General features: G+C 39.7%; 1 protein-coding gene across 16 annotated transcripts in view; it reads right to left on the bottom strand.

The window, feature by feature from the left end:
- The window catches only part of SYNE1 (spectrin repeat containing nuclear envelope protein 1), a 538,457-nt gene that overhangs the window by 200,492 nt on the left and 312,055 nt on the right, over positions 1–25,910 (bottom strand). For all 16 annotated transcript variants that reach the window (XM_033235023.1, XM_033235024.1, XM_033235035.1 and 13 more), the window contains 11 exons: positions 22,976–23,122; positions 18,020–18,145; positions 15,658–15,834; positions 12,796–13,061; positions 8,515–10,675; positions 4,808–5,145; positions 4,468–4,612; positions 3,271–3,489; positions 1,958–2,217; positions 493–658; positions 5–157 (listed from right to left, as the gene is read on the bottom strand). In XM_033235023.1, coding sequence (XP_033090914.1) covers positions 5–157; positions 493–658; positions 1,958–2,217; positions 3,271–3,489; positions 4,468–4,612; positions 4,808–5,145; positions 8,515–10,675; positions 12,796–13,061; positions 15,658–15,834; positions 18,020–18,145; positions 22,976–23,122 — 4,158 coding nt within the window. The remainder of the gene's footprint in view (positions 1–4; positions 158–492; positions 659–1,957; positions 2,218–3,270; positions 3,490–4,467; positions 4,613–4,807; positions 5,146–8,514; positions 10,676–12,795; positions 13,062–15,657; positions 15,835–18,019; positions 18,146–22,975; positions 23,123–25,910) is intronic.

Genomic DNA, 25,910 nt, shown 5'->3' with positions numbered 1-25,910 from the left:
TTACCTGATCACGGATCTTTAGGTCCAATGCTACTTCAGCCAATTGAAGGGAGAGTTCAGAAGGTAATATGGTATAAAGACCCAAGTACTTATCCTTCTGTTCTTCTGCCATTTTTTCAATGTTCTGTCGGTGATTTGTGGCTTCTGTTAAGAGAATCTGAAGAAAAGATCAAAATAAGAAATTTCTGGGAACCTTCTAAGGAGACTGTTATAGACAAGGCTGTACATTTTTCATCAACATATAATTAAGTGTGGAATTAGAGAAATATCTTAAAATAATACAACACTCTTCTTTTGTCTCTGAATATAAAGCATGTTCACTTTAGAAAACAAAGGAAAATCCCATGAAGTAATACTAAATATCTTCTATAGAACACATTTCTGAAATTTTTAAATTCAATATTCAATAAATATAAACACGTATGTTCAATTAAAATCAGGGCAATTGTTTTTGAAATGAGGGGTAAAGAGAATGAGGAGATTTTTTTGTACCTGAAGTTCTTCAAGTTGAGCATCTATTTCTATTGTTGGATTCCCTAAATATTCTTTTGTTTCCTGAACCCAACATTTCACAGAATTGATCTGAGTCTCCACCATTTCTCGGTCCTTCAGCTCTTGCTTCACCAACTTTCCATTAGTCTTCACTTTCTCCTGCATGCTTCAGAAACATTACAGGGATAAAACAGAAGTGATGTGATGTGAAAGGAACTCCCTAATACTTGACAACATTTTATCCAATACATATACAGAAATGGGAAATCTAATATCTTTTTTGCAAGTAAAGACACTTCCTCAACACTGTCAAAAAACACTTCAGTTCATGTATAAATGTCATATAAAGTGAATAATTTGTCCTTCAAAAATTGAGAGTTGACTGTCTCACATGCCACTGAATTGCAATTAATTTCCTATTTAACATAGCCTGGAGATTATTTCATTATTTACTTCCTCTTTGGAAATCTACTAAAATGGCACATTTAAAAGTAATGTATAACTGGAATATATATGGCTATCTATTAGAAAGTAGTTTTTAAAGAAAAAAATCAAGCTTTGGAAATTTCATAATTAATCATGTTAATAATGTCCAAATTTCAAGTCTTTATTTGAATTAATGTAAATTTGATAAGTATTAGGTTACCCCCACATCACCTATAAGGGAAAGAGGTGAATGCAAGGACATGAATGAGGTAATATTTGTAAATGTAGAAATTAAATTATCTATGAATATTTTTTCGCTGGCCCAAGAAGTGAATCAGGGCTGGCTGTATATCAACATTAACTTGCTCTTTCTACTAAATTCACTGACAGTCAGTGGCTACTATTTACCTGGACTGTGGTGTCATCTTTGCTCCTACATCCTGTCACCCCAGATAGCCAATGAGTTCTCAAGCTTTATCAAATCTAAGTTCTGAATAGCTCTCAATTGTTTCCCTCTCATGCTTCATTTCTCTTGAATCACCCTTCCTCTCCCTGCATCACCCAAGGAGCTCCTTGAAAGTGACATGTTTCTTCCTTTCTTACATGTCATTCCCCTGTTTGCAAAACTCAATGCCTAGCTCCAGGCTGCTCAGGCTTCTGCTTAAATTCTCCTTCTGAAGGGATGCCTTCTTTGACTCCTCTCCTCGGCTGCTTGTCTCTGCTTCGGATTCCCTCAGCTCCCTTTTCACACTTGACTGAAAGGCTGCCTTAGTTGCCTATCTCTGCTGTTTGACTGTAAACAGCATGAAGATAGACACTGAGTCTGCATGGTTCGTCATCATATCTCTAAGTACTATGAGATATGTATTTGTCAGACAAATGATTGAAGAATCAAAGAAACCGAAAAGCAAGGGTGATGGGAAGAGATCCCCGCATTTTTAAGGTGGTGTGAAGGAGCACCTTCATACTCAAGTACCCTGCTTATCCCTTTGGGTCAAGGCCAAGTTTAGTAACAGAATGAAAGTAGGTGCTTAATTACTTCAGGCACCGATCTTGCATCGCGGTGATTTCCTGCATGAGCGGCGGCTCTCCCCCGGGGGTCAGGGCGGCTCCATCCTGGAGCATGCTGAGGGCTTGCTGCCGGAGCATCCCCAAGGCCGACTGCTGCTGCTCTAGCTCCAGAACGAACGTGTCGTGGTATTCAAGAAGAGTTAAGAGTTCTGCTTTCGACGCCTTCTCTGCTGAACTTCCAGGTAACTTATCTTGCAGCTGATCAATCATTTCAGTGGCCTTTTTAACCTGATGACAAATGTACATACTATGAAGTTCAATAATAAATAAACTGAAAAAAATAGGGTCATTCCCATAAAAGCCACACACTAGTGTATGAAGCCAATTAAAGATGATGGTATAAATTCCATATTTTAGGAAACTGGAACCTGAGCCACCTTCTTAACATGAAAGGAGATATCACCTCTGTACCTCTGGGTTTAAAGCTTTAATCTCAAAATAATATTAGGACAATCAGAGACTATACTTAATACAGAAAAAGCTTTTTTTTTTTTTAAACTAAGAAAACAAAATACTCTTTCCAATATTTAAGGTAACATAAATGAATACCTTTAAATCATAAAAGAAGACATGGCTTAAAACATTAAACCTTTAAAAGATGGAAAAAGTGGCCAGGCAGGCATGTGGTGGCTCATGCCTGTAATTCCGGCACTTTTGGAGGCCGAAACAGGCAGATTACCTGAGGTCAGGAGTTTGAGACCAGCCTGACCAACATGGCAAAACCCCATCTCTACTACAAATACAAAAATTAATCAGGTGTGGTGGAGGGTGCCTGTAATCCCAGCTACTCAGGAGGCTGAGACAGGAGAATTGCTTGACCCCAGGCAGTGGAGGTTGCAGTGAGCTGAGATCACACCACTGCACTCCAGCCTGGGCGACAGAGCAAGACTCCAAAAAGGAAAACGTTGAATATACATTTTCGGTAATGAGTTAAATTTCCGCTCATTTTCAGGTTTCATGGTAAAGAAAAAGTATCTCGTTCTTTTACAAGGCCAGTTAAGAAAGCAAATGGGGACAAATGGGCTTGTTCTCCTTTCAAAATTTATTTGCTTGGTTTTTCTCACTGAAATAATTTGATGACTTGGGATTAAACTGTACATTGCATTTTGTACATTTTGTACTTTGTTTCATAACTTAGTTTTTATGTCATTGAAACAGAGATTTGAAAAAGCCTTTATTACTTTCAGAAGGCTGACTTCAAAAAGCCGCAAAATACCGTGTTTCAAAATACATTATAATTAGTGAGGAAAGAAAGGTGAGCCCACGGACAGTGGAAACTACCTTGTTGTTAAAGCCCGTCCACTCATCCACTGCATCTTCCAGGATCTTCTCCTGGTCTTGGGCCACAGCTCGAAGGCGTGTCCAGCGCTGCCAGACTGTGGTCATTGACCTGCTCAGGGTGGCTTTGCTAGCATCATTTCCGGTTTTCTCCAGTTGTGAAGCTTTTTCCTCAAGGGCCACAATTTTCTCATGGAAAGAGTTAACCACTGACACTAAAGCCTAGAGTTGTGGGTGGAGGACGGAAGAGAGGAGACAAGGGAGAGATTAATTTTTTTTAAGTTCTATGGATCTTGGTAAAGCCCAAAATTACCTGCAAAAGGGAATGTTTCTACATATACATTTATTCTCTTCTAGGTACCCTTTTATGTTTATTTTTTAACCAGAGTTAGTCTTAAAGCTTTTTAAAGAGGTGAGGTGAATATTATTTATGTATTAAAAACAAAAGTGTATTTTGCTACTTGAGATGACATTTTTTTCATTTTTAAAAAGCAGCACAAATGTAAGTGAACCAAATTTAATATTTTAGTATGTTACTTTTTTCCTTATATTGCTCTGATAAAGGGAGACTCAGTTATTAATTTTTCAGTTTTATTTAATCTGTTATCAACAAAAAGTATTTACTGACATTTATTAAGTGCCACATCTTATTGGAAGCAAACTGCTCTGAACATCTTTTTAAAATCTTTGCTATGTGGCCGGGCGCGGTGGCTCAAGCCTGTAATCCCAGCACTTTGGGAGGCCGAGACGGGCGGATCACGAGGTCAGGAGATCGAGACCATCCTGGCTAATACGGTGAAACCCTGTCTCTACTTAAAAATACAAAAAACTAGCCGGGCGACGAGGCGGGCGCCTGTAGTCCCAGCTACTCGGGAGGCTGAGGTAGGAGAATGGCGTAAACCCGGGAGGCGGAGCTTGCAGTGAGCTGAGATCCGGCCACTGCACTCCAGCCTGGGTGGCAGAGCGAGACTCCGTCTCAAAAAAAAAAAAAAAAAAATCTTTGCTATGCATGTCCAATGGGAATCCTAAAAGGTAACAGCATTTAATAAACTTAAAACTTCTATAAAATGTGGTTAAATGCATCCTTATCATATTAAAAAATTCCAGGTAGAAATGAAGATTTATTGATCATGTTGCAAAGACCCATTACAATTATAGAAAAAGGATTTAAAAAAAAAAAAAAAAGCCCAACACTCTGACCTTGTGCTCTGACAAATTTTCTTCTGCTTCATGACTAGAAGACGTCTTCAACAAAGAAAACTCAGACAGTTTCTTTTCTGTATCATTCATCAATTCAATCACCTCTTCCCTTGCTTTTTGGTAATCGTGCCATTGAGCTGTGCATCTTGAAAGAGTCCAACAGAAATTGATAAGTAACATGAAATCATGTATTTCTACACGAAGCTCTGGTGTCAGTATGTCTAATGACACTTAAGAGAGAAGAATGCATGTATGTGCTAATGTATGTCATTTGTGCATTACTACTTTCAGCGTGGAAATTCATTTCACTAAATATAAAACACAAAACATCCTGAAATACCTCTGCAAGAGATCCACTTGGGCACAAGAGTCCTGGCTCATCCTCTGGCTCCTGAGTTCCAGAGAAGCCATTTTCTGTTCTAGGTCTTCTTTGCCTGTTGGCTTGATGAGTGGGTCCAGGGTGGCTACCAGGCCGCGGAGCTCCTCCAGGTTACTGTGGAACTGATCCTCTGTACTGAAAAATTCCATGTGGTTTTTGAGATTTTCCTCTGCACTCTCCACGTCTAGGCCATTGCCTGCCAGCTGCAACATTTCTTGGGCATCCTCAAGCCAGTCATTGGCCACTTGAAATACCTGATAATACCTTTGACACTGGCTATACATTTCAGTCAAGGTAGCCTGAAAAACAGCAGTTGCAAACATAATCAACTCTCCTTTGCAATGTATTTGCAGGAAAGAGTTTCATTCATTCATTGGTTTTCCAGTCCTCAGTCTCATGGGTGTATGTGTGTAAGTACACTGATAAACTAGGGGATATTTTTGTGGTGCCATCCATCATTAGCCTTGATTTTTCCTTCTGCTATTCTTGTTATAATTGTATTATTGCCATTAAATTAAATAATAAGGACAGAGATGGGATTGAAATTTATGTCAGTATCTTGACTAGTTCTGAATGTTCCCTCTCTAAGAAATAATATAATGCTTAGAAATATGTGGCAGACTGAATGTTTGCCAAAGTGCAGTAATGTCTCCATTGGTTAGAAGTATAACAACACGGCCAAGCATGGTGGCTCATGACTGTAACCTCAGCACTTTGGGAGGCTGAGGGAGGCAGATCACTTGAGGCCAGGAGTTGGAGATAGCCTGGCTAACATGGTGAAACCCTGTCTCTACTAAAAATATGAAAATTAGCTGAGTGTGGTGGCGCATGCCTTTAATACCAGCTATTTGGGAGGGTGAGGCACAAGAATTGCTTGAACTTGAGAGGCAGAGGTTGCAGTGAGCTGAGATAGTTTCACTGCACTCCAGACTCTGTCTCTCAAAAAACAAATTAACAAACAAACATGGAAAGGAAAAAAAAGAAAAGAAAAAAGCAAAAAAAAAAAAAAAAAAGAAGTATAGCAACATCAAACTTCCAAACTGGCATTCACCAGACCACAGAGCCACAGAGTAATTTCTGGAAGTGAAAGAGTAACCTGTGGGTCTTGTATAGAAACTAAAATAGAAAAGTTGAAAAGTTTAAGTCTGGAAGGCCGGTCCATTCAACTCCAGAAGGAAAAGAAACACTCTAACCAGCCATCAATGACTGGACAAGATAAGCTGTGACTGTGCAAGCAAAGATGCATAGAAAAGGTAGAGAAAGTACCCGTAAGATGAGCACCAGTTAAGGAAAGAACAGGGACAGGGAAGCATAGAATCAGCAGAGGGAATAAGAAATGCCCCAGGAACCATGATCTTTAGTTATTTGGACGAAGATAATCAATAAGACAAGATGGCACAAGTAGAGACATCTTAATAGATTTAAGATTTTGGTTCAAAACTCACCAAAAGAAGCAAGCTTACCTGACAAATGTCCTTCAAGAATGAAAATTTCTGGTAACTTCTGTTCTTACTCTGCATTCTAGATTCTATATATCTATTTATACTAACAGGTCTAGAAAAATAGTTTAAAAATTTTTTTAAACAATAGCCTTGAATCAACATGAAAAGGCTAAAGTGTATTTTTAGGTTAAAGTTTTTAGTTTAAAAAGTCAGAATTTTACATGAAGAAGTTTATTATGATTTTATCCAATATTAACATTTTTACTATTGAAAGTGTTAACCTTAATCTTTGCGGAAAATAAAGTTAAATGAGAGCTAAGATTCATCTGAGGTTACTTCGTGTCAGACCCGATGCTAAGAAGATAAACCTAATAAAAGAATCATTAATATCTCTCTTCTACAAAAACAGACAGAGCCTTATAGGATGTCATTTGCCTGAGGTCAAATAGCTGCTATTAAAACTCAGATGTGCCCTCCTCCCAGGCTTTAGCTGCTGTATTATCCTGATGAAAGCTATCTTTTTTTTTTTTTTTTTTTTTTGAGGCGGAGTCTCGCTCTGTCGCCCAGGCTGGAGTGCAGTGGCCGGATCTCAGCTCACTGCAAGCTCCGCCTCCCGGGTTTACGCCATTCTCCTGCCTCAGCCTCCCGAGTAGCTGGGACTACAGGCGCCCGCCACCTCGCCCGGCTAGTTTTTGTATTTTTAGTAGAGACGGGGTTTCACTGTATTAGCCAGGAGGGTCTCGATCTCCTGACCTCGTGATCCGCCCGTCTCGGCCTCCCAAAGTGCTGGGATTACAGGCTTGAGCCACCGCGCCCGGCCGAAAGCTATCTTTTACCTAAAGGGTTGGTTGACATCTCCTAGAATCAGAGGGACTGAAGACAGACATGGAGAAAAGGAGCCAAGAAATTAAAGGAAGTAATCCTCTAGCCACTATTTTTCTCTTCTTATTTTATTTTATTTTATTTTTAGACAGAGTTTTGCTCTTGTTGCCTAGGCTGGAGTGCAATGGCGTGATCTCGGCTCACTGCAACCTCTGCCTCCTGGCGATTCTCCTGCCTCAGCCTCCCAAGTAGGATTACAGTCATGCACCACCACACCCAGCTAATTTTGTGTGTGTGTGTGTGTGTGTGTTTACTAGAGACAGGGTTTCACCATGTTGGTCAGACTGGTCTTGAACTCCTGACCTCAGGTGATCCACCTGCCTCAGCCTCCCAAAGTGCTGTGATTACAGGCGTGCGCTACCACGCCTGGCCCTCTTCTTATTTTTAAATGCACAGAACTTGCAAGCCCCAGAGCAAGACGCAATTAGGCCAATCTGGGAAGTTTTGTACATGCTCCCATTTATTTTTGTTATCCCTAAGTCAAGTAATTACGAGTATTCTAGTCTTTCTTCTGCTGTGCTATAGGGAAGCAAAAGACGGACAGCATTCATCCCCACAGAAGGGGTGAAGAGACGGGGCAACTAATGGGATACCCCACAAAAAAGTGGCTTATTAACAAGGTCAGGGCTGCATTGTCTATCTGCCTCTCTCCATTTTAACTCTTTATCTAGCACTGACTTTAGAAATACCAGCCTTCACATTGTCTACAAAGGGCATCAGTAATTATTCATTGTTAATCAGTTGTACTATCAATGTACTAATATATAATAATATGAATTACGTTACTAATGCCATTTATCATCTCTTTAAAGGTGAGAGATCACTGAGGCATCACTATTACAAGCAAAGTGAAGTCAAGATGGAAACCGCACAAAATGAATAGCATGCACATAAACAATTAAAATCACCTGGCCCAGCATGGTGGCTCCCACCTATAATCCCAGCACTTTGGGAGGCCAAGGCAGGCACATCACTTGATATCAGGAGTTTGAGACCAGCCTGGCCAACATTATGAAACCCCATCTCTACTGAAAATACAAAAATTAGCTGGACATGGTGGCAGGCGCCTGTAATCCCAGCTACTCGGGAGGCTGAAGCACAAGAATCACTGAGATGAGCTGAGATCGCACCATTGCACTCCAGCCTGGGCGACAGAGCAAGACTTCATCTCAATTAAGAAAAAAAAATTAAAATAACCATTTAAGTCACTGCTGAAGATGCTTCTGTGTAGTATTTAGAAAGAAATATTTAAAGAAGCAATTATAACCAAGCAAATGAATTTCTTGTACCTGTTTACAAATAAGCACAATGGAAAAAAGAGAAGTGAAGTCCTATTATACCTACCTGTCTGGTGCGTAAGGCTCCCTGAATGTCTCCATCCAGCTCTGAGAGCTCAGCGAGGCTGTGTTCTAAATCCGCAGAAATCAGCTCCTTGGCCTTTGTGAACTTCTCCTTTTCCTTGTGACTCAGAGCATTCATGATTCTCAAGCTGGACTGGACCTCTTCCTGATGAATTTGGATCTTTCTGATTTCCTCTTGGATGTCCTGCAGGTTGAGGTCTAGGTACACCGGCCCACTGAGTTCTGCCTTCACTCTCCTCAGCCAGTCCAGGGAGCGACTCATCTCAGTCTGGAAGTCTATACTCTGCACCATTCGGCTCTCACATTCTGTCACTGTCTCACCAATGGCAGAAGTCAACAGTTTTAACTCCTCTTGCCAGGACTGGATCTGATGCCTGGCTTTCTCATAAGCCAAGGGGTCAAGGTGTGGGGCAAGATCTTCGAGATGTATGGTTACTCGTTTCAGTAGAATCCCCGAGTCCTGGAGGCTTCCTCCCAGGGAGTGATACATTTTGAGCTTCTCCTCTGCAGGCAGCGTTTCCTCATTCACTTTGGACTGCTCTTGTTTTACAGACTTCAGTTGTCTCTCTAGCTGTTGGCACATCTTCTCATGTTCTTGGTAAGCACTGGTAGTGTCTTCTAATAAGCTAACCCTCTGTTCTGTTTGTCGCTTCAGCCTGTGATATAAGGTGACAAGGTACAGCATCTTGTCTGGCTGCCAAGGCTGACCTGTGCTGCGAAAACCTTCTTTTTTTTGGTTCAGTTCATCTACCGCCTCCCCAAGGCCCACCACCTCGTCTAGAATGGCTCTGCAACCACCTTGCAGAGTCACAGCCTCCTCAACGGCCAGGTTGGTGGGAACTTTGCTCATCCTCAAGAATTGGGCTTCAAGTTCACTCAGAGACTGGGTTGTCAACTCAATCAAGGAAGCATATTCCTTCCGAGCAAGAATTGCTTCCTGGACTTTATAGAACTTGTCTTTAGCCAAGGCAACAATTACGTTAAATTGTTGTGGCAAAGTGTTTAGCTTTTCACTGAGGTAGGAATGATCAACTTCATTCAGCGATGGTAATATGGTCTGCCCAGTTCTCTGCAGCATAAGTAGAAGATTTTCATATTCTGGAGATTGTTCAAGAATGTGTTGGTATTTGGCCAGTTGTGTATGAAGCTCAGTACTCTCATTCATTAGGTTGATTTCAGGAAATGTAACAATATCTGCTTGTTTTAGCCAGTGGCAAGCTTTATCAAAATCTTCCTTAAAATGTTTCCTAGAAACCAAATTCTTCTCTAGTTCTTGTAACCGGTGACTGCACTTTTGTAAAACACTGTCATAGACACTCTGCAATTCCTGAAGCTTCCCCAGCACTTCACTCTTTTCCTGCTCTGTGACTCCTTTCATTAGTTCACGACCCTGAGCCCAAAGTCCAGTGACTTCATTTTGGTAAGTCTTGAGGCTGGCTTGTGCACTCTTACATGTTTTGACTTGTTTGCTCACATCATCTGGTAACAGACAGATGTGTTCACGGAACATTATCTTTCGCTCGTGTTGCTGAATTTGGCTGGTGGCCTGGAACACTGCCATGAGAAATTGGGTTTTCTCAGACAAGGCTTTGTTTAAGTACTTTCTTCGCTGGCCCACTAAGTCACTGAGACAATTCACGTGGCTTTGTGCATCAGAGAGAGCCTTCTGAATGACCTGTCGCTCATTGAGACCAAGATCCGCCATGACCCTGTCTGCGTCCTTTATGAGCGATTTCAGGAGCATCTGCTTGGCCTCCAGTTCACTGCAGATGGCCAGGTGATCCATGAGAAGGTTCTGAGCCATATCTGGAGGAGGGCTCTGCTTAAGGGCCTCGGCGATGTTGGGTTGTTGCTCTTCTGCCCAATCCATTAGCTCCTGAAATCTGGACTGCACCACATTTAACTCCTCCAAGTTGGTGACTGACACTTGGATTTTCCTTTTAATGAGGTCCTCAAGCTGAAACCAACGTTGCTCTAAATGACTCGTCTGTTCTTTGACTAGCTCCTTGTCATCTAAACTCAGATGCTCTATCATTTTCTGCTTTTGATCTTTCAGATCTTCAATCGCATACTTTCTCTCCTGCAATGCCAATGCTAACTTTTTCAAAGCTTCCAGGTGGACAGCTGTACTCTCTGCATCAGATCTGAAAATACATGGAAAGGTATAAGAGCAAATTAGCTGTAGTCAATATCGATGTTTGTTCATACTGTGCTAAATTACACTTCACCATTTTCTTTTTGGAGACCGAGTTTTGCTCTTGTTTCCCAGACTAGAGTGCAATGCTGTGATCTCGGCTCACTGCAACCTCTGCCTCCCAGGTTCAAGCTATTCTCCTGCCTCAGCCTCCCAAGTAGCTGAGATTACAGGCATGCGCCACCACGGTTGGCTAATTTTATATTTTTCGTAGAGACAGGGTTTCACCATGTTGGTCAAGCTGGTCTCTAACGCCTGACGTCCACCTGCCTTGGCCTCCCAAAGTGCTGGGATTACAGGCATGAGCCACTACTTCCGGCTGACACTTCACCATTTTCTTTAAGTGGATCTTCTGAGCTTAGAATAAATGGGAGTAGTTCAATTCATGGTTTATTGACAGAAGTGCTATAATTATGGAATACAAGTCTTATCAGAAGTCAATATTAGAAGTTGAATCAAATCAAGTTGCCTACTTCTTTCTGGCTGATAATGCCTTCCAATCAAATCAGAATATGCTTTTATCTTCCTCTGGCTCTTATCAACTGAGCAGAACCTATATGGTAACAAGATCCTTGGATGGTTTGTGTAAGGTTAAACAGTGAGAAGCACTGATCTAGTGTACTCTAGAAAATGATACTGAAAGAAATTAATAAGTGATGCATGATTTGTGTGCTTTCTTTTGTGAAGAGGGTTCAACAAACAATAGAGTGCTAGGTAGTATGATCTGTAAGGTATAACCAACAGCTCTAATGGCTACTTGTGTACTTGGATATTTTTTGCTTATCATTAGAAATCTTTAGTAACAAGTGTGAAATGTAAAGAATTGTCATCCCTTTGCTATGAAGCACACATAAAAATAGAATCTTACAGTCTTTGTTACTAAATGATCAGTTCTGAAGTATGAAAAGCAGAGTTGGGAGGCAGTATGAGAAGTTCTGTTTGGGACACAGTAAGTCTCAGGTGTGTGTGGGGCCTGCTGTAAGTCAGAAGTATGAGTTGTTAATATTGACTGGACTAATCCCAAAGACCAGTAAATTGTGAAGTATCAAAGAAAAGCAAACAGACCAGAAAATGGTATACCAACAAAAACCCCCAAAACCCCACCATGAGTTCATGATATCTAGAACAATGTTTGCAGTTTTCATTGCTGTAAACTAGTAAATCGGTGCAGAAAAAGTGTAGATTTTAGCAATTATAGTGATCAAAAGTATGGAATGGTTTACATAATGATCCAGTATGTGTGTGTGTATTCTTATTTTTCAAAGAAGAAAGCTAAGAGGGGTTCAATCACTACAAAATCACAGAAGACACACATTAACTGAATTTGGATTGCTCACTAATTTCTAGACTCGTATAAGAAAAAAACCTGACTGAATTACACAGAATGCATTCATTACCTTATAGACGTGATAAGAAACCTAGGGAGCATATAGGTTCAAAAAGGATTCATTTAATGATTTCATAGATGATATTCCATAACTTGTAATTAAACAAAATTAGAAATATTTTTAGAATATTCTTTGAGGTCACAGAGAAAATGGTGCCATTTTCCAACATTTCTCTTTTACCCACTGGTTAAATTAATATCGAGCTAGGAAAACCATGACTCTATATCCAGGTGAAAACATTAGGTTTATAATGATGTTTTACTTACCAATATTAATAATAACAAGCAATAGATGATATACCTAAGACATTTTATTTTATTTTTTTGAGACAGGGTCTTGCTCTGTCACCCAGGCTGGAGTACGGTGGTGCAATCTTGGCTCACTGCAGCCTCCTCCTCCCAGGTTCAAGTGATTCTCCAGTCTCAGTCTCCCAAGTAGCTGGGATTACAGGCATGCACCACCACACCCAGCTAATTTTTGTATTTTTAGTAAAGATGAGGTTTCACCATGTTGTCCAGGCTGGTCTAGAACTCCTGACCTCAACTAATCCACCCGCCTTGGCCTCCTAAAGTGCTGGGATTACAGGCATAAGCCACTGCACCTGGGCACATTTTACATTTTTATAGATATTAGGAAATGTCTGGCTTAGCATTTTGGTGACCCATGGGAGAATTTTTGTTACCTGGCCAAATTATCCCATTCTGTAGTAAATTTTTCTAGGAACACTTCAACGACATTCATACAGTCATGGTAATCTCTTGTTCTCTGAAGATCCTCTTCCCTTTGCAAGCACAGGTTATTAGACTGACGGCACAAATCGAGCCACTGATCATTTAAATGATTTATTTCCTTGTGTTCAGGCGACTCCTCCTTCTTTGTTAACTTATTCACCTTTTCTATTATGGTGTTCACGGATGCCTGTTTGCTCTGTAGTTTCTTAACAAAATCCTGAAGGATAACAGCAACAAAAAATATGTAATGTGTTAAGAAATCCCCAAATAAATATAGAGAGCAACACAGACATAAGACCTTTGAACACTCTAAGTTCCTTAATACGAAAAAACTGAAGAATGTATAAGTCATGGGAAACAAAGAGAAAATCTAAAAATCACCATACCTCTTTATGAACGTTAATTCCCATGTGTGCAAGATTCAGGGTAGCTGTGGTATATTCTTTTATGGTACTATTTCCAGAGGCATAAAGAAAAACTAATACATGTGAAACCGTACGGTCATTATTGAAAAAAGTCATTATCTTACCTTGAAGTGCGACCTTCATTTTCTAAGAATTTTTAAAGCGTTCATGTTTTTCAAAATTTATTCTTAAACTAAGAGTGCTTTTATTCTCAAGATATCAGGACATTAGGACATTTCCTAGGTCTGCTAAATCCTGGGTCTGTCAAGTTCTGAATCTGTTCAGTAAACATTATGAACCTGTTCCCTTAACTAAATATCCTGTGACTAACAATGCCTAGCTTTCTGGGAATGCAGCCCAGCAGGTCTCAGCCTCATTTTACTCAGCCCCTCCTCAAGATGGAGTCGCTCTGGGACAGAAACCTTCCAAATGTAAGAGACAAGGCAAAGTAGCTTGGGTCACCAGGTGGGCAGTGGTGCCATGTACAAAGTTGGGGAAGGCTGGAGTACATTCGCCAACTGGAAAGGCAATGGTTTAGATTCATCTACTCCCTGCATACACAGCAAAAAGAAATCTCTAACGTACCATCTCTTCCAGCCCAACATGTGGCCAGAGGATCATTTATTTGGATAGTGATTCCTCCGAGGGGTTGGTTCATGGACTTCCATACTCTCCCACTGCTCACTCCCATTTCCATTTACTTCCACTACCCAAAAAAAAATCTCTCAAATCCCCGGACTGATATATGAAATTCTGTCCTTAAAGCTAGGTTCAATCACAGTTAAAATGTTAATAAAACGACAGTATCATCTTGAATGTTTTAAGTATGTGTATATCTAAAACAAATACAGCAAAATATTAGCATTGTTTATTATCTCTGAATGGTAGTAGCATAAGTGATTTAAATTTGCTTAAGACATTTCTGTATTTACTAAGCTTTTATAATAAAACTTTTCTTATAAAATACATTTAAAAAATTAAATTTCTAGGATGGTTCACAAATTTTTTTTTTAAAAGTTGGTGCTTTTGAGAAAAAAAAATAAATGCTATTATCCCTATCCCCATTCTCTTTTTCTTTCTGTACTTGCAAACAGCACTTCAGTAGACAATATGTTATTATTGACTCATAATCACAGAGAAAAAAAATCTTAAAGTTTGTTAAAAATCTTACACAACTTCCAATCAAGTTAATACACTTTTAATTTTCTTTTTTCTTTCTTTCTCTCTCTCTCTCTCTTTTCTTTTTTTTTTTTTTTTTTTGAGACAGAGTCTCACTCTGTGGCCCAGGCTGGCTCACTGCAACCTCCACCTCCCAAGTTCAAATGATTCTCGTGCCTCAGCCTCTCAAGTAGCTGGGATTATAGGCATGTGCCACGCAAGGCTAATTTTTGTATTTTTAGTAGAGATGGGGTCTCACCATGCTGGCCAGCCTGGTCTCAAACTCCTGGCCTCAAGTGATCTGCCCACCTCAGCTTCCAAAAGTGCTGGGATTATAGGCATGAGCCACCACACCTGGCCACAATTTTCTATGTATTGTAAATTGTTTAAATTATATATAAATATGTAATACAAACTGCATTTATATTATACTTTAAATGAATTACATATAGCTCCAATATAATTTATATTATACTTTAAATGAATTACATATAGCTCAAATATATAATTAATGAATTGATAAGCTTACAGTCCTACAGCTTTAGCATAATATGGTGATGAAAATCTAAAAAGTAATAATGTTCCTTGTTTGTTTAGTCAGAGTCTTCTGACTAAGCAGTCTACTCTGTTGACTAAATCACATCTGCTTTTTACAGGAACAACGTGGAGAATAAATGTCTTCTGGTGCAAGTGGCCATCTGAAGCTTCAGTAATATATTTGAATGTTTACTTTATAATCTGTTTTCCCTGGCACCAAATGAAATTTGTTCAGATTTGCTATTCCTTAAAGCAGTGGTCCCCAAACTTTTTGGCACCTGGCATGGGTTTTGTGGAAGACAATTTTTCCATGAACGGGGCTGGAGGGGGATGGTTTCAGGATGAAGCTGTTCCACCTCGAATCATCAGATGTTAGTTAGATTATCATATGGAGCATGCAACCTAGATCCCTTGCATGTGCAATTCACAGTAGGGTTTGCACTATGAGACTCTGATGCGGCCTCTGATCTGACAGGAGGTGGAGCTAAGGCAGTAATGCTTGCTCACCTCCCACTGTGCGGCCAGGTTCCTAGCAGGACATGGACTGGTACTGGTCCATAATCTGGGGGTTGGGGACCCCTGCCTTAAAGAGCTGTATTAATGTCTAAGGATTGACAAACACTCAGGCATATTGAAGTGAATACACTGAATACATTTCAAGTTTTCTATTCTGTTGGCCTCTTTTATCTCCCCTGGGGACAAATTTATACCCACCTTAACTTGTGAAACCATGTTCTGTGCAATACTCAGCTCCAGCTCAGAGTGCCTCCTCCTCATGTTCTGCAGTTGCTGATCAGCATCTTGCAGGTAAATCCAGAGCTCCGCCTTCAGGTGCTTGATTTCTTCCCATCCCTGAGTTAAGTTCTGGGCCTGGACGAGCCTTTGTTCAATCTTGAGAAAACGCAGGGATAAAAGTTAGCAACCATACATGGAAACATTTATGGTTAATGAATCAGAGATGGAACTCTCCAGCTGGCTTGTGCACTCATTTGACACACACATACACACACAAACACACACAGGCAAATACATAAATTTAAAAAGTACTTCTTTATTTACTTCAGGAAAAGCAGATTTCCTTTTTTATTGAGGGTTTCTAAAGGCTTTAAATGTCTATGAGTTATGCTATTCGGTTTTAATCAGTGTTGTGAAATTCTAGTAAGTTGGTTTTTTTTTTTGAGATGGAGTTTCGCTCTTGTTGCCCAGGCAGGAGTGCAATGGCACCTTCTCAGCTCACCGCTACTTCTGCCTCCCGGGTTCAAGTGATTTTCCTGCTTCAGCCTCCCGAGTAGCTGGGATTACAGGCATGCGCTATCACACCCAGCTAATTTTGTATTTTTAGTAGAGACAGGGTTTCTCTGCATTGGTCAGGCTGGTCTTGAACTCCCGACCTCAGGCAATACACCCGTCTTGGACTCCCAAAGTGCTGGGATTACAGGCATGAGTCACCATGCCTGGCGAAACTCTAATAAGTTTTATCAATTTATTAGGTCTAAGGCTGCTCTAATGGTTTTTCTCATTGGGCATTTCAGTAGATTCATCTGACTGACTCATGAATTTGGTGTTAAGGTTAACCAGAAAATACTTCTGTTGTCCTCTATTGTACATTTGTTCATCCTTCTTACAACATGCTGAATTATTAATGTTTTGGATATGTCTTTAGATCTGCTTCACTGATTTTTGAAGCTGTGTAATTTGTTTCAATAAATCATTTCTGTAAAAAATAAATGGATTTTATTGCCTGGGCACGGTGGTTCATGTCTGTAATCCTAGCACTTTGGGAGGCCAAGGCAGGTGGATTGCCTGAGCTCAGGAATTCGAGACTCACCTGGGCAACAAAGTGAAACCCTTTCTCTACTGAAATACCAAAAGTAGCCAGGCGTGGTGGTGAGCGCCTGTAGTCCCCGAGGCTGAGGCTTGAGAATTGCTTGAACCCAGGAGGTGGAGGTTGCAGTGAGCCGAAATTGCACCACTGCACTCCAACCTGGGAAACAGAGTGAGACTCTTTCTCTAAAATAAAATAAAATAAAATAAAATAAAATAAAATAGTTACATCATCTTTTGTAAGGATTTAAAAACAGATGTGTTTTGATAATATTAGAGAAAAAACCTTATTATTTTGACTTTTTTTTCCTGTGAATCATTTTACTATTCTGTGAATATTTAATAAATTAAATACCAAAACTAAGTCTTATTTTTCTTTTAAACTCAAATGTGGACCAGGCGTGGTGGCTCACGCCTGTAATCCCAGCACTTTGGTAGGCCAAGGAGGGACGATTGCTTGAGCCCAGGAGTTTGAGACCAGCCTGGGCAACATAGCGAAGCTGTGTCTCTACAAAAAGTATAAAAATTAGCTGGGTGTGGTGGTGCATGACTATAGTCCCAGCTACTTGGGAGGTGGAGACGGGAGGATCACCTGAGCCCAGGAGGTTAAGGCTCTAGTCAGTGATGATAGCGCCACTGCATTCCGGACTGGTTGGCAGAGTGTCTCAAAACAAACAAACAAACCCAAATGTGTTTCATGGAAGAGTTTAAGGCTGCAGTGGCAACATCAGGGAATACACGGCTCCAGTGCTGCCATCTATCTGTGTGGACCAGTACTGCTACTCATCACAGCCCAGATAGTTTCAAAACCCTTTTGAACACCACACTTTACCAATGAACTAGAAGGATTGTGACAGATGGCATGCTCTTTGGCATCCTTGATAAAATAAAGAAAGGGTCAAGAGCCCCTTTCATATTAAGTATTGCCTAAAGAAAAAGATGGAAAAGGAGAAAACAACAAAAAAAGGTGTGGCAAAATAGGAAAAGAGAGAGAATGGTCATTAAGGAGGAGGAAAAAAGAAAGGTTCTAATGGGACTAAGTGATTCAGTCTCAATCTGATGTCATCAATGTCAGGATGTGCTTAGTTTTCTATGACTTAGCTGAAATTCAAATATCTATTTATTATGATGACTGTAGAACCATTATATACAGCAAGAACAACCCAAGAGCTATTTTCTTTCAATATCACATGAAATATTCAAGCAAGAGAATATAATAAAACAAATTCAATGTGATTTTTCATATTCTTACCATTTGCTCTGTTTGTTGAATGTCTTTTGCTGTGGTTTTCACCGAAGCATTTGACAGGTCACACATGGAGCAAAGGAGATCTAGGTAGGTCCTTGCCTGCTCTTGCAAAGCTCTGAAGTGTTTGACCTGGAAAAGGCAAGCGTCAGAGTGAAAGAGATGCATCAGCTATTTAGATAGCAAATACTTATATCATTTGTAATATTCTGTTAACACTTCAAAAATAATCTTGCTATGCTCAGTGTTTTCACCACTGTGTTCAAGTGCCATATATTAGTGACTCCCAGGAAAAAATTCAAATCACCGATGAGGATTTATTTGTTGACTATTTGCTTCTCCTTGTATGTAAAGTATTCTGTATGGTCTGGGAAAGGGGAAAACGCAAGAAACTTCTATAATCTTTCCAGATTACTTGCTCACATGCCAGCTTATTTTCCATTTCAGGGAAAGAATTTGTAGCCTGCTCTGGTCTCCTTAACATGTTTTTGCATATCTTAGAGACAGAAGGCAAAGGTCCGCCAGTTGGTAGGTTTCATTGGAGTGAGGTTAAAACACAGATGTCTGGGCTTGTTCACTTTGCAGGAGATTCACCTTGTGATAGTCTCTTTCCACAAGCCCAAGAGAGGCTTCTCTAGGTGGATCTTTAATCCATTTACAGAAACAAAGAAATGTGTTTCTTTGCGGATGCTCAGATTCTACTCAGGCTCCATTTTAGATATTGGGCATAGAGCAGCCCATAAAGCTAAACCCTTGCTCCCATGGAGTTTACATTCTTAGGAAGGAGATAAATAATATATAAATAAACAAACATGCACTGGAATGTTTAGTACTGTTACATATCATGTGGAAAAATTAAGGTGCTAAGCAGCTAGGGTATGAGGAAGAAGCAATGCCACTTCAGGGACAGTGTAGCTCAACGGCCCCTCTAAGGAAAAGACCTGAATGCATGGCATGGCATAAGGTAAGAACATTCCAGGCAGGTGGACATGGTGGGCAGAGAGAGAGCAAATGCAAAGCCTTGAGGCTGGATCAGAGTGAACCAGGTGGGAGCAGAGGTTGGAGGGTGGGGTGGGGGCAAGTCATGGAGCCCCTTATAAGAAGAGCTGACCATACATCCCTGTTTGTTGGGTTTTATCTTTAGTCTAGAGTTTCTCAACTCAGAACTATTGACAGTTGACTCCAAATAATTCTTTGTTGTGTGGGCTGACTTATACCTTGCAGACTGTCAGCAGCATCCTTCGCGTCTACCCACTTAATGCCAGCAGCGACCCCACCATCCCAGTTGTGACAACCAACAACGTGTTCAGACAGTGCCAAATGTCCCCTGTGGGAGCAAAGTCGCCATCTCCTCCACTCCAGTTGTGAACCACTGCTCTGGTCCCATTGGATTATGTAAAGCAGACTCTGTCTTATCAAGAAGGTTCCATTTGGGAAAACAAATTAACCAGCCTATTCATAAGCCATGGTAAGAAAGTTGGAATTTAAGTGTGATGGGAAAATACTCGGGGCATCATGATCTGAGACAGGCTTTCAAAGACTCCCTCCTAACATTGCGTGGAGAACTGGCCACCACAGGGGCGGTAGGCAGCAACGGTGCCCAGGTGTTAGGCTACTGCAGGGATCAGATGAACCGTGAAGATGGCCTGACTGGGGGCGGTGGCTGAGGTAGTGAGAAGTGGTTCTTGATTACTACATAAATGGGTATAAATAAGGAAGGCGGTATTGACGGCAAGTTGTAGCAATAAAGTCGACCTCCAGGATTTTCCCAAATCATAGAGTCAATCATGGCACCTGATTTTGTGACTCTGATCTCAGTATTTTTCCTCTGCACTGTGTGGATTACCTAGACATGCTATGCTCCTGTGGATATAATAAATACAGATTAATTTCCCATTAAGTCAGAAGTAGCACCTTTTCAATTGAATGTACAAGCTAACTATGGTATTGTGAGTCATCACCCACTGTACACAAGTACCATATCATGCACCTATGACCCAGAGAAAGTTATTTGTCTCAAGCAACTTTTGGATATGAGAAGAGAATAAGTTGTCAGAATGTCTATTTTATGAACATGTTTAATAGAAAGGAATGATGCTATATTTTGAGATTTATATAGTTGGTCTGATTCCGAAAGCATTGGAAGTAGCACATAGAGTGTCAGTGACCACACAGCTGCAAAAATGTTTGCTAAAATCAACTTTACAGAAAAATCTTATAGTACTTTTTCCCATTCCCTAAAGTTCACATTTTATGCCTTATAAAAACACATAGCACTCTGAATGGAATCAAATCCATGTGTCATTTTCTTGTGGTAGTAGGGAGTTTATTATCTTCACATATGTATTGAGGGTTTACCAGACGGGTGGTGCTGGGGACACACACTGCATCTTGGTACCATGCCCATTGTAAGTGGATTCTCCAGTCACACATCCAAGCTTGCCAGCCACTAAGGGCCTGGTCAGTTTTACATGAACACAGTAAGTTCTCATTTAATGTTGTCGGCAGATTCTTGGAAACTGTGACTTCTTTAAGCAAGAAGTTGTATAATGAAACAACTTTTGTTCTCATCAACGCTGTAATAAACCTGCATATTGAAGGAAATGACATTATTTGAGGACCTGCTGTACATGGTTTTGCTTAAAGTTTCAGATTCTAAGACCTGTCGATGGCATCAAGTGAGGACTTACTGCACTTGCCAAGGGAAAAACTAAAACAAAACAAAAAACAAAAGAAACAACAACAAAAATAAAATTAAAAAGGAAACAAAATAAAAAAACCTTTCCTCCTCAGAGTGAGAGTGGTCCAAGTGTCTCTACCACTTCGAACTCCCTTCTCTGGCTACTTTCAAAGACCATTTAGAGAGACGTGAAACAGGCAGAAACAGGGAACCATACAGTCACATAATCTGGAAGAAGGATCAGTATCCTCCTGTGACCATGGCTTATTCTGGTATGTGTAGTAAATCTCTTCCTGCTCTAGCAAAAGATCACTGGCATTAATACTTTCTTTTCCCTTCATCTCTTTTATTTCTTTTTTGGTAACAAAAGAGAAAAATTAAGTGTTGATCTGAATTTATTCAATTTATTCAAAGTGCATTAGAAACAGCCACAAGACAAGGTGGCTTGTGATTCAAGAAAACTCTTAGTCTAATAAAAAAAGCAGAATATAGGCAGTCTTTAATTCATTTTTTTTTATTCAAGGAGAACTATGTTTCATTTTTCCTGATGCTATTCTTATAAAGTATTATATGAACATTTTTCTGAACCATTTAATGACAATGTAAATCATTTTAGCCTTTAGAAAGTATACTTTGGGGGATGAATTAACTAGACACATTCTTTATGTGGACTCAATGATCAAATACATTATGTTATTCTCAATTTGTGGTAAAAAATTAAATTATTAAATATTGTTAATTTATATCTGGCAGCAATAACCTTTATAACTAAATTCCTCTAAAATATTTTCCCACAGGGTTAACACTGCATACCAAAGCTGCTTAGTACAAAAGTTTAAAAAAAAATTCCCACATATTCTGGTTAAGTCTCAGCAACAACATTTTAAGCATGTGGATGTCAAATTAATACGGAATAGAATTCCTTTCACATGATAAAAACTAAAATTTCATTCATCATCCATTCAATAATTATTTATGAAGCACCTTGTTTATGCCCCAAAACTATGCAAGAAGCTAGTACTACTTTTCTGTTTATAAGTAATGTTTACTTGTAGTGTGATATTTGCATTTCATTATAACTTTTAGAAGCAAGTATACTTATAAATGTCATTTTTAATAGCAGGAAACTATCTCGGCGGCTCTGAGAAATTAAGTGACTTACCCACAGTCCCCCAACAGAATAAATATCAGAATTGATCTTTGGTTACAGTGCCCATTTTCTTTCTTTCTTCTCTTTCTTTCTTTCTTTCTTTCTTTCTTTCTTTCTCTCTCTCTCTCTCTCTTTCTTTCTTTCTCTCTCTCTCTTTCCCTTTCCCTCTTTCCCTCCCTCCTTCCTTCCTTTCTTCCTTTCTTTTTTTTTTTTTTTTTGTGACAGATTCTCACTCTGTTGCCCAGGCTGGAGTGCAGAGGCATGATCTTGGCTCACTGCGACCTCCACCTCCACCTCCACCTCCCAGGTTCAAGCAATTCTCATACTTCAGCTTCCTGAATAACTAGGATTACAAGTGCCTGCCACCACACCCAGCTAATTTTTGTGTTTTTAGTAGAGATGAGGTTTCACCATGTTGGCCAGGATGGTCTTGCACTCTTGAACCTGTGTGGTCTGCCCACTTTGGCCTCTCAAAGTGTTAGGATTACAGGAGTGAGTCACTGGGCCTGGCCCCATTCTCTTTCTTTCTTTTTTTTTTTTCTTTTTAATAGTTTATTTTTATTATTATTTTATTTTTTATTTTTATTTTTTAATTTTTTGAGACAGTGTCTCACTCTGTCACCAGGCTGGAGTGCAGTGGCATGATCATGGCTCACTGCAACCTCTGCCTCCCAGGTTCAAGCGATTTTCCTGCCTCAGCCTCCGCATCCTCAGGAGGGTAGGTACTCTCCTACCCCAATCCCAGGGTAGCTGTGATTACAGGTGCATACCACCATGCCCAGTTAATTTTTATATTTTTAGTAGAAATGGGGTTTCACCATCTTGGTCAGGCTGGTCTCAAACTCCTGGCCTCAAGTGATTCGCCTGTCTCGGCCTCCCAAAGTGCTGGGATTGCAGGCATGAGTCACTGCACCCGGCCCCATTCTCTTCCTAATCTACCAAGTTGGCCCCTCACTATCATGTCCATCTTCCGGCTGGCACATGAACTCCACTAGCGCAAACCACAGACCTTCTTCCTACTTTTAGATTCCCAGGAGTCAATACAGTTTGGCACATCATAGGTACTTCACACATTTTCATTGACTGTCTAAATGATTCACAAGAATAACACAAACTTTCAGGAGTTTACTACCTGCTTAACAGCTTCTGCCCTACTAAGAGGTGGTTGAGGGCTTGGCTCTAAATCCGGCTGGACTGTAGAAAGCCAGGCCTGGCACTGCTGCAGGGTGTCTTGTCGGCTGACGTGCTTCTGAAGTTCATGTTCCAAACTCTGGTACACCTGAGACAATACAACCATGCTGAGACTATGAGAACTGCTTTTTACCTCTATAAAGATCATTGAAATTCAATGAAACATGACCAGTACATCTAAATGGATTTTCCTCCCAAGACTCCGCAATTTCATACACATATCTAAGGTAGTTGTATGCCTCCCCAAGTGTTGCAAAATGCAATGGCCATCCCCCAGTTGATAACTTCTCGGTCCACACATCACAATGTAATATCTGGATTAGGGGAAGAGAACATGCGCAGGGTAAATATAACTGTAGAGGCATGTTAGAATACATAAAATCATTGAAGTTAATTGTCATAAACATAAGTCAGAGGTTTATGCAGCTTCTCTTCCTATGGTATAAATATTGTACTTTTTGTTTAAACTAGCAACTAAAAGTAAAAATAAAACATGACTTCAAAAAAAGATAACCAATGTTTCTCTAACTGTGATGTTTCTGCAATAGAGGTAGGGCAAAATTTGAACTAAATTATAAAATGAGGAGCAGAGAGGTGGATGCCCTCACTGCATCTTAGAAGTTATGTTCCAAGGCAAAAATAATCCAGAATAATTCATACATTTTCTGATATGTCTATGTAATTAATCCTTAACAAGCCAACCAATTTTCATTTTATCCATAAAGACATATTAAGAAAAATTACGTATCTACTTGAGATCAAGAGGAAATAGATCTGTGATGTTTCCATTTAAGAAAAAGGAAAAAAGAAGGAAATTAGTTTAACCTGGCATTTCTTTCATTATTGAGACAATAGAAGCAATCATTGAATTCTACTTTTCTCTGTCATCTTTTAAATTCACCACTTTGATCTGACATTAGGTTTATCCCTTATTTAGTCTTATTCCAAGCAGAATTTTTAAAAGAATGGTGTTTTGTTCTCTTTATCACTTTTGCAAACTTTAATTATGAAGTTCTGATTATGTTCTTAGAATTTCATCTGCTTTCTAAATTTTAAAAATTATGTTGGTCTTTCTAACATCCACCAGTTAAAAAAAAAATAATTAAACTGTATATCTAATGCAAAGAAAATGTTCACTGTGAAGGAAGTCAGTGTGCAAGAAATCTCTGTTGAATGAGTGAATGAATGAACTCACTGGAGAGTTCTATGTGTAGCCTCATTTTCTCTCTTAACTCTCCCTTTTCTCCTCTTGTCATCATTTTCAATTATTTATTATATTCTTTTATTCCTCTTTTGTTAACCTTTAAAGGTGATTTTTTTTAAGTCTGGGAAGCTATTAATGTCACTCAGAATTTTTTTTATTATTATGGTGAACATGGACCATTCTAACTATGTTACTGGTGTATCACCAGTTCTTACTGGCTAGTCCAGTAAACAAAAATACACAGAATACTAAGTTTAAAGGCTTATAAAAACTCTTTTCAGTGTCATTTAAAAATTCTAGAATAATGTAAAGCAATTTACTTATTTTAGTAAATTTTTGTTAAAATAGTAATTCTTACTCCTCTTAGACTTATTTTTAAAACATTAACAATTCTGTCTTAGTGGAAGTATACCCACTTAAGTGTAAGTCGTATTTGTCACTTACTCCTTTCTCAAATTCTATATGAATACAAGCAAATATTGATTTAGATTAGAACCCAGGCTGCATACAGTTAAAAACAAAATAATTATGGTGAAAATTATGAAATGAATTTATGTTTTTGTTACAAAATAAATGGCAAATTAGAAAGTATTGATGATGTGCAAAGAAAAACATGGGGTCACACCCAAGATGGCCGAATAGGAACAGCTCCCACCTCCAGCTCCCAGCGTGAGCGACACAGAAGACGGGTGATTTCTGCATTTTCAACTGAGCTTTGAAGAGAGCAGTGGATCTCCCAGCACGGAGGTTGAGATCTGAGAATGGACAGACTGCCTGCTCAAGTGGGTCCCTGACCCCTGAGTAGCCTAACTGGGAGACATCCCACACTAGGTGCAGACCGAGACCTCACACCGCACACGGCTGGGTACACCCCTGAGACAAAGCTTCCAGAGCAAGAATCAGACAGCAACACTCGCTGTTCAGCAATATTCTATCTTCTGCAGCCTCCACTGCTGATACCCAGGCAAACAGGGTCTGGAGTGGACCTCAAGCAAACTCCAACAGACCTGCAGCTGAAGGTCCTGACTGTTAGAAGGAAAACTAACAAACAGAAAGGACACTCACACCAAAACCCCATCAGTACGTCACCATCATCAAAGACCAAAGGCAGATAAAACCACAAAGATGGGGAAGAAGCAGTGCAGAAAAGCTGGAAATTCAAAAAATCACAGCGCATCTCCCCCTCCAAAGGAATGCAACTCATCACCAGCAATGGAACAAGGTTGGACAGAGAATGACTTTGATGAGTTGAGAGAAGAAGGCTTCAGTTGATCAAATTTCTCAGAGCTAAAGGAGGAACTATGTAACCAGCACAAAGAAACTAAAAACCTTGAAAAAAGATTTGATGAATGGTTAACTAGAATAATCAATGTAGAGAAGTCCTTAAAAAAACTGATAGAGAAAACCATAACACTAGAACTATATGACAAATGCACAAGCTTCAGTAACAAACTCGATCAACTGGAAGAAAGAGTATCAGTGATTGAAGATCAAATGAATGAAATGAAGTGAGAAGAGAAGTGTAGAGAAAAAAGAGTAAAAAAAATGAACAAAGCCTCCAAGAAATATGGGATTATGTGAAAAGATCAAATCTACATCTGATTGGTGTGCCTGAAAGTGACGGGGAAAATGGAATCAAGTTGGAAAACACTCTGCAGGATATCATCCAGGA

Source organism: Trachypithecus francoisi, unplaced genomic scaffold (assembly GCF_009764315.1).
Source record: "Trachypithecus francoisi isolate TF-2019V2 unplaced genomic scaffold, Tfra_2.0 Lachesis_group15, whole genome shotgun sequence".
NCBI classification, from domain to species: domain Eukaryota; kingdom Metazoa; phylum Chordata; class Mammalia; order Primates; family Cercopithecidae; genus Trachypithecus; species Trachypithecus francoisi.
The sequence above is the reverse complement of the archived record's forward strand: the minus strand, read 5'-3'. Positions and strand labels throughout refer to the sequence as shown.